Source organism: Oncorhynchus mykiss, chromosome 20 (assembly GCF_013265735.2).
Source record: "Oncorhynchus mykiss isolate Arlee chromosome 20, USDA_OmykA_1.1, whole genome shotgun sequence".
NCBI classification, from domain to species: domain Eukaryota; kingdom Metazoa; phylum Chordata; class Actinopteri; order Salmoniformes; family Salmonidae; genus Oncorhynchus; species Oncorhynchus mykiss.
The window spans coordinates 22,337,530-22,350,860 of NC_048584.1; the positions used below are offsets into that span (position 1 = coordinate 22,337,530).

At 43.1% G+C, this 13,331-nt stretch overlaps 2 protein-coding genes across 2 annotated transcripts in view; both read left to right on the forward strand.

The window, feature by feature from the left end:
- Positions 1–3,199: 3,199 nt before the first annotated feature.
- ercc4 (excision repair cross-complementation group 4) lies at positions 3,200–10,228 on the forward strand. Its single transcript, XM_021576114.2, has 12 exons — positions 3,200–3,339; positions 3,502–3,691; positions 3,975–4,155; positions 4,405–4,600; positions 4,741–4,948; positions 6,626–6,806; positions 6,986–7,111; positions 7,312–7,416; positions 7,566–8,133; positions 8,245–8,337; positions 8,445–8,557; positions 8,681–10,228. The coding sequence occupies exons 1-12, from the start codon at positions 3,296–3,298 to the stop codon at positions 9,412–9,414; spliced, it is 2,739 nt and encodes a 912-aa protein (XP_021431789.2). The 5' UTR covers positions 3,200–3,295; the 3' UTR covers positions 9,415–10,228.
- A 159-nt stretch (positions 10,229–10,387) lies between these two features.
- Positions 10,388–13,331, forward strand: part of mrtfba (myocardin related transcription factor Ba) — a 40,529-nt gene continuing 37,585 nt past the window's right edge. The window contains exon 1 of the mRNA XM_021576115.2: positions 10,388–10,564. The gene's annotated coding sequence lies outside the window, so the exon portion shown is untranslated. The remainder of the gene's footprint in view (positions 10,565–13,331) is intronic.

Here is a 13,331-nt window from a genome sequence, read left to right on the forward strand (position 1 = left end):
ATTCCATTTGTGTTATTTCATCGTTTTGATGTCTTCACTATTATTCTACAATGTAGAAAATGGTAAGAATAAAGAAAAACCCTTGAATGAGTAGGTGTGTCCAAACTTTTGACTGGTAGTGTATATGTGCAAATGGTAGCCCTTGAAAAGTAAGTATATATATTTTTTGGTAATCAGCTCCTGTTTACATAAACAAAGAAATTAACTTGGCGTGTATCATTGTTTCCCAGCAGCTACTCTCAGGCTGCCTGACTTGTTTGAGCAGCCTAACTCTGCCAATATGCTTTTCTCCTCATCTATATTTTAGTGTACAGAGAAAGCAATAAGCTCAATGAATGAATTATAGGGACTTGTTTTTGGTTTGTAGGCTACCATTGTTGAATCAGAAAGGGAGAGTCAATGTGCTTGATACTGTATGTCACTGTGCGCTGAAAAAGTGGGCTGCTTGAAAAGTCTAAATCTTCTGTCCTATTTTTCTTTTTTAGCTCTCACTCTCTCTCTCTCTGTCTCTCTACATGAAACATCTACTGTAAGTAGCCCAGTATATTTTGGTTCCTTTATATAACAATGCACTGCTATTCAAGACCTACACATCTCTCCTTCTCTGTTGCTCTCATAGAAATGACATCCGGTGATCCATTTCTTCACAGGTACTATACATGAAGAAACCTAAACATTCCCCAGGCATTAGCCATAATGCCTTATAATAACTAGACAGATCTGGAGGCAATACAGTTGTAACAGTCCTCAAAATGGTACGCTATTCCCTATATAGGGCACTGTTTGACCAGAGACCTATCAATCCCGGTCAAAAGTAGTGCACTATATAGGGAATAGGGTGCCATTTGGGACAAACCCATTTTCAGACACCCGTTTTAGATGTCTTCCAGTCATATGTGGAAGAAATCATGTAAAATGCCCTATAAAAACTATCCAGTTCTGAAGGCCATACAGTTATCAGACTTGTAGAGCAGCAGACACTCGTTTTAGCCGCCTCCCACAGCTGCGACCTTCCTAATGAGGGTTGGAGGGGAGAGCTGCTGCTGTTTACTCCATCTCTCTGTCTCTCTCTCTCCCCCCCCCCCCCTCTCTAGTCATCATTAAATATCATCATTTTAAGCTGTTCCCGTGTCATTTACACTGCCACACAACCAGTAATGACGTCAGGAAACTGCAAGGTACGAGCTGACAAATAGTATTTTTTTTTTACTCATCCTATAGGGAGATAAATATGAGTGGAAAATGGATGTGATAGATGCATCTATGACATCCATTTGCATCTATCACATCCCCTGGGACCTGGGGACCTATGCAGTCATAAGTAGCATGTTTATGGATCATTTGATCCCACTTCATGAAACAGGAAGGGAAACGTAATCAAGATGTGAGCAGCTGCCTAGTTTTCCCTAGTCTTTCTGTCTCTTTAATCCTAATCTCTTTTTGCTCTCATCAAACCCTCATCAAGACTCGTCATGTTTGACGATTACACACTTGAATACATCCTCAGAACAGGAAAATGGTTTTTAGAGAAGTTCAGACTGTAAACATTAGATGAGTTCTACAGTACATCGCGGAACAAAGCAATAGAATAGAGAACTATGGAGATTGAGCAACAGTAAAACAGTGCTCTAGTGCTCTCTAAAGGCCATTCTGGAACAGGGCATAACTTCTCTTACTTTACATACTGTATGCTTTCTGTACACATTGGTTACATTGCCTGCTGCTGTATGACCTGGAATCAACACTGAAAAGTGATGAAATGGAGTGATATTCCATTTAGTTTCCAGGTTAACTGCTGACTGAAGTTGACTGAAGTTCAGTGATGCCGTGCTAGAGAAGATCTCCTGCTAGAAGGGACCCACAATAACAGTGATGCCGTGCTAGAGAAGATCTCCTGCTAGAAGGGACCCACAATGACAGTGATGTCGTGCTAGAGAAGATCTCCTGCTAGAAGGGACCCACAATGACAGTGATGTCGTGCTAGAGAGGGATCTCCTGCTAGAAGGGACCCACAATGACAGTGATGTAACAGACTTTTAGGGCACAGCCAGGCAGCAGATAGTTTGTTTACCCTGGAGGATCATATGTTTGACTGCACCATGGAGATGAACCTATTGAAACATTGATGCCTGTGTTCCATTGAGGTATTCCACAAGCATGGTTTAAGCCTCACAACCTGCCTAAGTTTCTTCTCTGTGGCCACTTCACTTTAAGAACAACAAGAGAAAGGAACTATCTCTTTCTGTGTTGGTAAGTGGAAGTGCTTCACAGCTACTTACCCATATTTTATGGGGAAGGTGAAACAAACTGACTGTTCTGAGAATATCCTTCTCTGTAGGTCTCACAGTATGCATGGCTCTAGATCGGAAATGCACCAAAATGTGAATACCGGTACGAATGTAAATATTAAAGCATGTAAATGCAGGTCACAGTGTTATAGCTACAGTTCTGAGGTGAGTCATGTCAACAACATCTCCATCTGACTAGGAGAGCCAGGGTTGGAAGAGCGGGAGCTGTGTGTGTGTGTGTGTGTGTGTGTGTGTGTGTGCTGTCTGAAGCAGACAGAACCCTCCCCCACTCCTTCTCCTCCTCATCCAGTGTCATTTACAAGCCTGTCCTATTCTGAGCTACGATTACACACTGCCTCTTCACTGATTATGGAGAAACGTGGGTTGGCAGGACATAGCACAGAACATAGCCCAGCTGGGTACAATTTAGCAGCACAACATACACACACTTATGCAACCACTCTACCTTGTCATGGTCTTTTCACTGCTGTGTTCCCCTATGCCTCCCCAGAGGAATCATTAGTGTTTTGTTAGTGGTAAATATTGTAGATTTTGTCACCTGATTGTATTTCCCTGCTGGCTCTCAAAATCCCCTGAAGGTGGACATTATGCATGATAATAAGTTGGGTTATACAGTACATCACAGGTGGCTGGTGGTACCTTAATTATGGAGGACAGGCTCATCGCAATTGCTTGAACGAAATGAATGGGATGGTATCAAACACATCAAACACGTGGTTTCCATGAGTTTAATACCAATCCATTTACTCCATCCAAGACATTTATGAGCCGTCCTCCTCTCACTAGCCTCCTGTGCAGTACATGTCCAGTCTGTATGATGGATACTGTACATATTCCTACTGTAAACAGTTACTATTCCACTACAGCAGATGGCGCTAAAAATCCTGTCGCTTCTTCCCGCTTCACCGTTACGTGACCGGATATGCGATTTCCAAAACATTGGTGGGATGTGCAGGCTAATACATTGAAGCTCAGAATAACTCCTAATGTATGCACTTGGGGTTATTTTCTTACAACTGATGATATGCAGGTACCCCGAAAGCAGTTTTAGTTAGCAAACAAGTTAAATGTATTCGCTTTACCGACTCGTTCTTGCAGAGTACAACCATGTTGAATAGCTAGCAAGCTAGATAGCATTCAATCTATATTGTCTGACTGACTGACCAACATTATTACTGACAAAAACGCACAGGACACGGAGGGAGATGGCTGGTCAACTACTTGAATTTGAGACGGAGATGTTCCTGAGTTTGTTTGGCTCGGACGGGCTGCTGGTGACTGCGGAGGGCATGGGGATAGACCGCATCCTGCTGCAGTTCATGCGGGTGTACTCCGAGGAGGGGAGTCTGGTGCTGCTGCTGAACACTACCACGCCCGAGCAGGTGGGTGAATAATAGCGGTGCTAGGGGAACGAATGGTCAGGGGCCCAGTTCAGGAGGGGCCAACGTTACACATCGATTATAGGTGGCTACTTGTCATCACCTGTTTGACTTTCAAGGTTGCATCAGGAGGGCTTCAGCTAGGATGGACGTCCTTGGTTGCAGATCTTGCATGAATCGAACTCTAGGTGAAGTTTGAACAACGTTACATGTCTTTCTATGTAGAAAGTTTGTAACAGTAACCAATAACCCATGTTCCTATTTGTGCTTCTATTTCCTCTGCTAGGAGTTCTTCACAGAGCAGCTGCGAGCTGAGGGAGTGAGCCACCTGCCCCGGACAGTGACCAGTGATGTTCAGAGTACAGAGCGCTACGAAGTTTATACACAGGGAGGGGTCCTGTTTGTCACCAGCCGTATCCTAGTGGTGGACTTCCTCACTGACAGGATACCTGCACACCTCATCTCGGGTCAGTATATAGTGTAGGCAAAACTATAGTTTTTACCTACCAGTTATATTAGTATGGATAATGGTACCAAATGGTCCTGGATACAAATCAGACTGGGATGTGTGAAGACAATGCCCTAAGATGTAGTTGCTCAAAAGGACACTCATATTGCTCTCTCTGTCTAAGCACTATCCTTTCTCTGTTTGTGCTGCTTCACTTTATTTATTTACCTTGTTTACACCGACCCACAACTTTCTCTGTTTTCCCCAGGTATACTGGTGTACCGGGCTCATAAGATAATTGAGTCTTGCCAGGAAGCCTTCATCTTGAGACTGTTCAGACAGAAGAATAAGACAGGCTTCATTAAGGCCTTCACAGACAAGGCCACATCCTTCTCCTCAGGCTTCTGTCAGGTGGAGAGAGTCATGAGGAACCTCTTTGTCAAGAAACTTTTCCTCTGGCCCAGGTGGGTGGGGGAGACCTTTTTATTTACTTTTTTACTCCTTTGTGTGGTACCTTCTTGGAATATTGATGATGATGGATAGTTCTCTCTTTCTGCTCCCACCTCTCTCTCTTTTTCTCTCTCTGTTTCCCCGCCTCTCTCAGGTTCCAGGCGTCAGTGAACTCGGTTTTGGACAGACACAAGCCAGAGGTGGTGGAGCTGCATGTGTCTCTGACCCCGGCCATGAGGGCCATCCAGAGCTCTGTTCTGGACATCATGAACGCCTGTCTGAAGGAGCTGAAGCGCTACAACCCCACGCTGGAGGCAGAGGACCTCTCCCTGGAGAATACCCTTGGGAATGCCTTCGAAAAGGTCAGACTTGTTTGTTACATAGGAATTAAGCATCAATACCCACTGGAGTAAACTAACTACAACTTCTTGCAGTTCAGCAATAACCATTGTATGCATAACACAACTCAATGTGAATGTAAATTTATTGTTCTTCATATTAGCGTTAGTGATATAAAAATATGACTGCACACTGCTCGTCTCCAGACTAAAGGTCGACCGAATATGATTTTTCAACGGCGATACTGATTATTGGACGACCAAAAAAAGCTGATACCGATTAATCAGACGATTTTATATATATATTTGTAATAATGACAATTACAACAATACTGAATTAACACTTTTATTTTAACTTAATATAATACATAAATAAAATCAATTTAGTCTCAAATAAATAATGAAACATGTTCAATTTGGTTTAAATAATGCAAAAACAAAGTGTTGGAGAAGAAAGTAAAAGTGCAATATGTGCCATGTAAAAAAGCTAACGCTTAAGTTCCTTGCTCAGAACATGAGAACATATGAAAGCTGGTGGTTCTTTTTAACATGAGTCTTCAATATTCCCAGGTAAGAAGTTTTAAGTTGTAGTTATTATAGGAATTATAGGACTATTTATCTCTATATCATTTGTATTTCATATACCTTTGACTATTGGATGCTCTTATAGGCACTATAGTATTGCCAGTCTAATCTCGGGAGTTGATAGTCTTGAAGTCATAAACAGCTCAATGCTTGAAGCACAGCGAAGAGCTGCTGGCAAATGCAGGAAAGTGCTGTTTGAATGAATGCTTACGAGCCTGCTGCTGCCTACCACCGCTCAGTCAGACTGCTCTATCAAATATCAAATCATAGACTTAATTCTAATATAATAACACACAGAAATACGAGCCTTAGGTCATTAATAAGGTCAAATCCGGAAACTATCATTTCAAAAACAAAACGTTTATTCTTTCAGTGAAATACGTAACCGTTCTGTATTTTATCTAACGGGTGGCACCCCTAAGTCTAAATATTTCTGTTACATTGCACAACTTTCAATGTTATGTCATAATTATGTACAATTCTGGCTCTTCCTGTACAGAACGCAAGAGAAGTGACACAATTTCCCTAGTTAAAATAAATTCATGTTAGCAGGCAATATTAAGTAAATTTGCAGGTTTAAAAATATATTCTTGTGTATTGATTTTAAGAAAGGCATTGATGTTTATGGTTAGGTACACAGTGCTTTCTTCGCGAATGCGCTTGTTAAATCATCACCCGTTTGGCAAAGTAGGCTGTCATTCAATGATAAATTAACAGGCACCGCATCGATTATATGCAACGCAGGACAAGCTAGATAACCTAGTAATATCATCAACCATGTGTAGTTAACTAGTGATTATGTTAAGATTGATTGATTGTTTTTTATATGATAAGTTTAATGCTAGCTAGCAACTTACCTTGGCTCCTTGCTGCACTCGCATAACAAGTGGTCAGCCTGCCACGCAGTCTCCACGTGGAGTGCAATATAATCGGTGTCCAGAAATGCCGATTACCGATTATGAAAACTTGAAATCGGCCCTAATTAATCGGCCATTCTGATTAATCGGTCGACCTCTACTCCAGACGTTACTTAAATCAAGGCATCCACTGTACTCTATTGACCACTTACAGATTTTCTCTCATATTCCTGTTTGTTGTGCCTGTTTGACCCCCCAGACCATCCGTCACTACCTGGACCCTCTGTGGCACCAGCTGGGAGCCAAGACCAAGTCTTTGGTCCAGGACCTGAAGATCTTACGTACCCTGCTGCTCTACCTCACCCAGTACGACTGTGTCACCTTCCTCAACCTCCTCGAGTCACTCCGCTCTAGCCAGAAAAACTTTGGAAGCAACTCTGGTAAGAAGTTGTAAGAACTGTCCTTGGAGAGTAAGAGAATATGAATAGCTAACTGCATTGCTTAGTTTCATTGGAGAGCTATCATATGAAGGTCTCTGTGTTTCCCCTTCCATTATGTTCGGCAGCCCTAGATGCTGATTCAAAGAAAAATGTCACTTGACTGTGGTTCATTTCAACAGGGTGGTTGTTCCTGGACTCCAGCACCTCCATGTTTATTAACGCCAGGAGTCGGGTGTACTGCATTCCTGAGTCCAAGAAGAAACTCAAGGTGGGAGCTGACACAGAAAAACAACAAAGCACTTCAGGTAACTAACTGCTCTCAAAATATACATTCAAGCACAATCTCTATGGCTATATTATATGTAATTCTACTTCTTTCAGAGGAAGAGCTTGAACATTTCGCTACATCCACGATAACATCTGCAAAAAATGTGTATGCGAACAATACCATTTTATTTTATGCTTTCTGGAGCTGAAGAAAATGATTTTTGTGTGTCTGCCCCAGAGGTGAAAAGGGTGCTGGTGCTGGAGCAGAACCCAAAGTGGGAGGCTCTGACAGAGGTGCTGCAGGAGATAGAGAAGGAGAACAAGAGCTCTGAACTCAAACCAGGTCAGCCACTAGCAAATTACAATATAGACAAAGTATTGTATATGGACACAGAAAGCGTAACATATTCCTACCAAAGCTATGACATGCGTTGTTGGTAAACTGTTCAGTCCTAGGTGGTGAGTCTCACTATTCTTTGTCTGATTCCCCAGGCCACATTTTGATCTGTGCCAGTGATGACAGAACCTGTTCTCAACTTCATGAGTACATCAGTCGTGGCTCAGACTCCCTACTCAATAGACTCTACGCTCGCACCATTGGCAAAAGAGATGCCCTGTTCGACCCAGACGCACACAAACAAGAGGGCCAGAGTTGGGCCAGAAAACAACAGCCTGAGAAAGAGACCAAAGGAAAAAAAGCCAAAGGGAATGCAGCAACCAAGCCAAACTCAAAGAGTAAAAAGAGGCCGTCTCTGACCCTGACTCAAATGGTTGGCAACAGAGAGGGAGAAGTGATGGGCAGCAGTGGGGATGAGGGAGGCCTGTTGGAAAAGGAGGAGGAGGAGGAGCTAAAGTTAGACTTGTCGTCTGACGCCTATTACGGTGTTCTGAAAGAGCCATTGACTGTTATCCACCCTCTGAGGGGTTGCACTGACCCCTACAGTCTGACGCGGGTACTGCACGAGGTGGAGCCCAGTTTTGTGGTGCTTTATGACGCCGAGCTCAGCTTTGTTCGTCAGCTGGAGATTTACAAAGCCTCCAGACCGGGGAAATCACTGAGGTAATCAAACAAAACCTTTATCCCCTCATTCATTTTACACAGATCTTCTGAATTACATGTTGTTGTTTTCCCAGATGAAGTCATTCATGAAGCATTTCCTCCTCCTCTCAGGGTGTACTTCCTGATCTATGGTGGCTCCACAGAGGAGCAGAGGTACCTGACTGGTCTGGCTAAAGAGAAACAAGCCTTTGAACACCTCATCAGGTCAGACATCTGCTGCATTATATTATGATCATCCTTCAGTTTCCATACCATGTGTTAGTTTGTGAGCTGTGCTGACTGACTGGGTGTCTGTGTGTGTGTGATTGCAGGGAGAAGGCCACTATGGTGGTTCCTGAGGAGAGAGAGGGAAGAGAAGACACCAACCTGGATCTGAGCAGGAGTCAGGAGCCTGCTTACTCTACTACCAACACACGCAAAGCAGGTAAGTGATGTGATTAAATTGCATCTGATTTATTACACTGTGGGCGGCTTAGGTCTTACAATCCACATCATCTATCTGAGTCTGATTTGTTGATGTAATTTCATGTCATGTCTCTCCAATCAGGGGGCCAGGAGCAGCCCAAGGAGCCGTCCCGTGTGATTGTGGACATGCGTGAGTTCCGCAGTGAGCTCCCTTCCCTCCTCCACCGACGCGGCCTGGACATCGAGCCTGTCACCCTGGAGGTGGGCGATTACATCCTCACTGCCGACACCTGCGTGGAGCGCAAGAGCGTCAGTGACCTGATTGGCTCGCTTCAGAGCGGACGCCTCTACACCCAGTGCCTGTCCATGACGCGGTACTACCGGAAGCCCGTCCTGCTGATCGAGTTCGACTCGGCCAAGCCCTTTTCCCTGATGGCCCGCACCGACTTCCGCCAGGAGATCTCAGCTAACGACGTCACCTCCAAGCTGACCCTCCTCACCCTGCACTTCCCCCGCCTCAGGATCCTTTGGTGCCCCTCCCCACACGCCACCGCAGAACTTTTCCAGGAGCTGAAGAAAGGTCGACCCGAGCCGGATGCCGCCGCGGCCCAGGCCATCACTGCCGAGTCGGACACGGTGGCAGAGTCAGCTGACCTCTTCAACCCTGGGCCATACGACTTCCTGCTTCGGATGCCAGGGGTTAATGCGAAGAACTACAGGGCTCTGGTTAAACACGCAGATAGCCTGGCACACCTAGCCAAACTAAGCCAGGAAAGGCTAGCACAGATTCTGGGGCATGCTGGCAATGGGAAGTCGCTCTATGAGTTCCTGCATAATACTGTGGACATCCCTGCCCCTGCACAGAAAAGTAAATAGTCATACACTTTAAAGGAACAGATGCTGATATGTGATATCAGCTATGCTCAGGTTTGACTTTTAGAAAGACTATGGAAGGAACTGTGCCTTGTGTATAGACTGAACTCAATTGTGTTGTCATTTTACGTGTTTGTGAATTTTGTTATCCAACTTTGACTTTGTAAATCTTTGAATATGTAAATGGATGTTTTGCTTACATGAGCTGAGTTATATTTAGGATCTGCTGTTGGATTTGATACTTGCAGTACTGTAGTGGAAAACTGCTGATACAGAGGAGTCAGTAAGCAGAAAGTGTTTTAAATCGGGTGTGAAACATCCGGTCTGTGGGTGGTTTCATAAAAACAATCAAATAAATGTGTGGGAGGAACGAAGTCAATATACTTTCAAATTACTAAAACCAAATAGAAACTAAAGCATCAAAAATTCCAGTTTTGACAGCAAGGAAATATAACACATTTTCAGTGCGGCCCTCCAAACCTCATTGATGATCAAATGTGGCCCCCGGGGCTAAATTTATTTGACACCCCTGTTTTAAAACAAATTAAAGTTTATTTGTTGCATTTACAGCATACAACAGATATTAATACTGCCCAGGGAAATGCTTAGTTACAAGCTCTTACTCAACAATGCAGTGTTTAAATACTAGGTTTTATTATGATGAATGAATTGTCTGATAATGTTGGTAATGAAACATGTTTATACTGTTTGTCAGAACTAAACTAGGGCTCTATTAAAATATTCAGGTATTGAACATTGGCTCTACATATATCGTTTGGTCTTATCTCTTGCAAAATAAACTTTCCAGAAAATGCTTCATGATTTGTAATTCTTTGTTTGCGTTAATGATATATTGCTGCCAACGATAAACATGTATTTATTTATACACTTAGGGGGTGTAGAATGATTTGCCATCTAAGTTGAAGACTCGAGCGCCCCCTGTGTCTTGAATGCAGGCGAGGCAACGCAAAGCTTCCGTTTGACTACTGATTACGTCACCAAATTTATCCGAACATATCAGCAGGAGCCATTTTATTCCGCGAATGAAACTTCCGATTTCCTAAAAAACACAAGACATTCTCCTCGACATCAATTGCAGTGCGTCGTTGAATCGAATGGTAAACCTTTTCATACGGCAATGCGAAGGAATCGGGTAAGATATTTGAACTGGGTAGGGCTGTCTTGTTTTTAACGTGCGAGCAGAACTAGCAGCATGGCTAGTAGCAGAGTAGCGTCAGTGAGTGCAGAGGTTGTTGATGCAGTCATGCCATGTAGAATACAGCGAGCTAGTTAGCTATCAGTGCGAGGGGTTAAAGCCACAGTAGACAATGTGTAAACTGATTTAAAATACAAGATGACAATATTGTTCCGTGTCTTTTCTTTCACCACCCCCCCCCCCTATATTTTATTCGGTTTACATGCTATCTTGCCTGTCAGATAACCGCACTGACACGCTGTCTCTGTGATGTTGGAAGCTAGCTAACGTTAACTTCTCACAAATTAAAACCAACGTCTCGCAATTAACTGTAGTGCCTTCTCTTTAATCAGTCAGCCTACCAGTAACCGCTAGTGAACTGAATGCAATGTTTTTTGTGTATGCGGTGATATCTCTAGACCTCCCAGTAATGCCACCTGTTACAATGTAACGTTAGCAGCTAGCAAGTCAACACTGATATCCTACGCCATTTGCTTCATTATCACCAAGGATATATGTTAAAGGGCAGCCACACATTTTGTCAACTGTTAGCACTGTGAATGCTTGACTCTGCACACAGACACAGGTAACTCGGTGAGGTCAACGTGGATCTCAGTCATAAATGGGTGAGGGAGGATGAGCCAGCCCCTTGGGATAACTAGCACCAAAGAGAGAGACTGGCAGATCAAAGAAGCTAAAGATGAAAGTGAGGCTGAGAGTGAAGTGGTTGCTGCCTGCAACACATCACTGGATGATGACACAACACAAACACCTCACCTGACAACAGTCTTGCTTGAAATGGGATAAGGTAGATTTGAGATTTTGCATAGCACTTTGTCAGAGCCACATATGGCGCTGCCTTATGAAGCTAACAGATGGTGAGGAAAATAATAGTGAATTGTTCTGGCGTACTGTGTTGTGATTTATAATCTGTCTTGCCAAACTTTTTACTTCTAACCGATGTTGCCAAGTTTTTAAAGCTCCTCTCCTCATCCTAACAATGTCTTGATTGTTGGTTCATTGGTTGCCAGAGTTAGGTTTTTTTTTCCTGCACAAAAAAAATCTTATCCGGTTCTAACCTTCACACCAGAGTAACCTGAACCATCCACCCAATTTAAACCTCGTATGATGTCTCAATGAACTTTAACCTTTGGTCTATATATTAATGGATGCATTCTCCTCTTGGATTTCTGCCTATTTTCTCTGTTTGTTGTGATATGGCCTCATGGGTCACAGATTAGGCTAGGTTTGTTGTGCCTGTCTTTCTCTAGAAGTCAGTAGAAGAGTCACAGTCAACTGTCACGTTCCACGCAATAACTTATTTCCCTCAAGGAGTAGGTGGGATGTGAGTGTGCTTTGGTTTTGTATTTGCATTCGACTTTCTACTTATTTAGCAGATCTTATCCAGAGCGACTTACGGCAGTGAGTTGTACTAGTCCCCTGTGGTAGTCTAGTTCCCACAACCCTGGAGTTGCAAGTGCCATGCTCAACCAACTGAGCTACACGGGACCTTTTATCTTGTCTGCATTAATAAAAAAAATGTGGGGGGGTGGGTGAAAGCAGTTGTCTAGCGGGAAATGGTTTGTCTGGCCAGCTGGCTGAGGTGATAGAGCAGACTTCCACTGTAGTGAACTCTATGCAGTAAAATACTAAAAAAAGTGTAAATGTATTTGGATTTAAATATACTTTAAATATAAGTATAAATATTAAGCAAATCAGATGCCTCCACTCTTTATTTTATTTATGGATAGCCAGGGGCACACTCCAACATAATTGACAAACAAAGCATTTGTGTTTAGTGAGTCCACACGATCAGAGGCAGTAGGGATGACCAGGGATGTTCTCTTGATAAATGTGTGAATTGGACCATTTTCCTTGCCTGCCAAGCATTCAAAATGTAATGAGTACTTTTGGGTGTCAGAGAAAATGTATGGTTTAAAAAGTACATTATTTCCTTTAGGAATGTATCGAAGTAAAAGTTGTCAAAAAGACACAGTAAAGATGCCCCAGAACTGTTTTTACTTAAGTACTTTACACTACTGACTCTGACATGAACCATAATAACATCAGCCATAATAACATCAGCATTGGCCTTATCTCAAGAAAAAGCAGTCATTTTTGTTGGACTAGACTTGTGGGCTATTTCGGTCTCTGAGAAACCAACTTCAAATCGCTAGGATTTGGTTTGAGGGGCAATAAATGTCCACAGCACAAGATACTGTTACTGGGCTGTGACTTGCTGCAAAGGGACTGGTTTTATATCTGAGACACACACACACATATCAGGAGATTGTGTGTTTAAGTCTGCCGAGAGAGACTAGACCACCCTGACTGAACGGAGAGGAGAATACTGGGTGGGTATTTTCCTAAAGACTGTGTTAGGAGTTCCTCCCTGTAGTGAATATGAAGAAGCATGTTACCACTGCAGTAGCATAACCCCTTTACAGACTGGAGAGGGGCTTGTGTTGTGTATAGATACTTAGCTGACCTATGACCTCTTCTTTGTAATGATGAGGAAGGGGCAGTCCCAGACCCTGTGGGATAATGTGTTTAGTTCATCTGTGCTCTTGATATACAGGCCAAGCTGTCTTATTGTTTATTTGATATTCTGGAACTATGTTATCCCAGGCTGTAGACTGCTATTATGCAATATTACAATATATTAATTGCAAAGTTATGTTTACTGTTAGGTGTACGTCTCCATCCTGCGTCTGTATGCCCATGG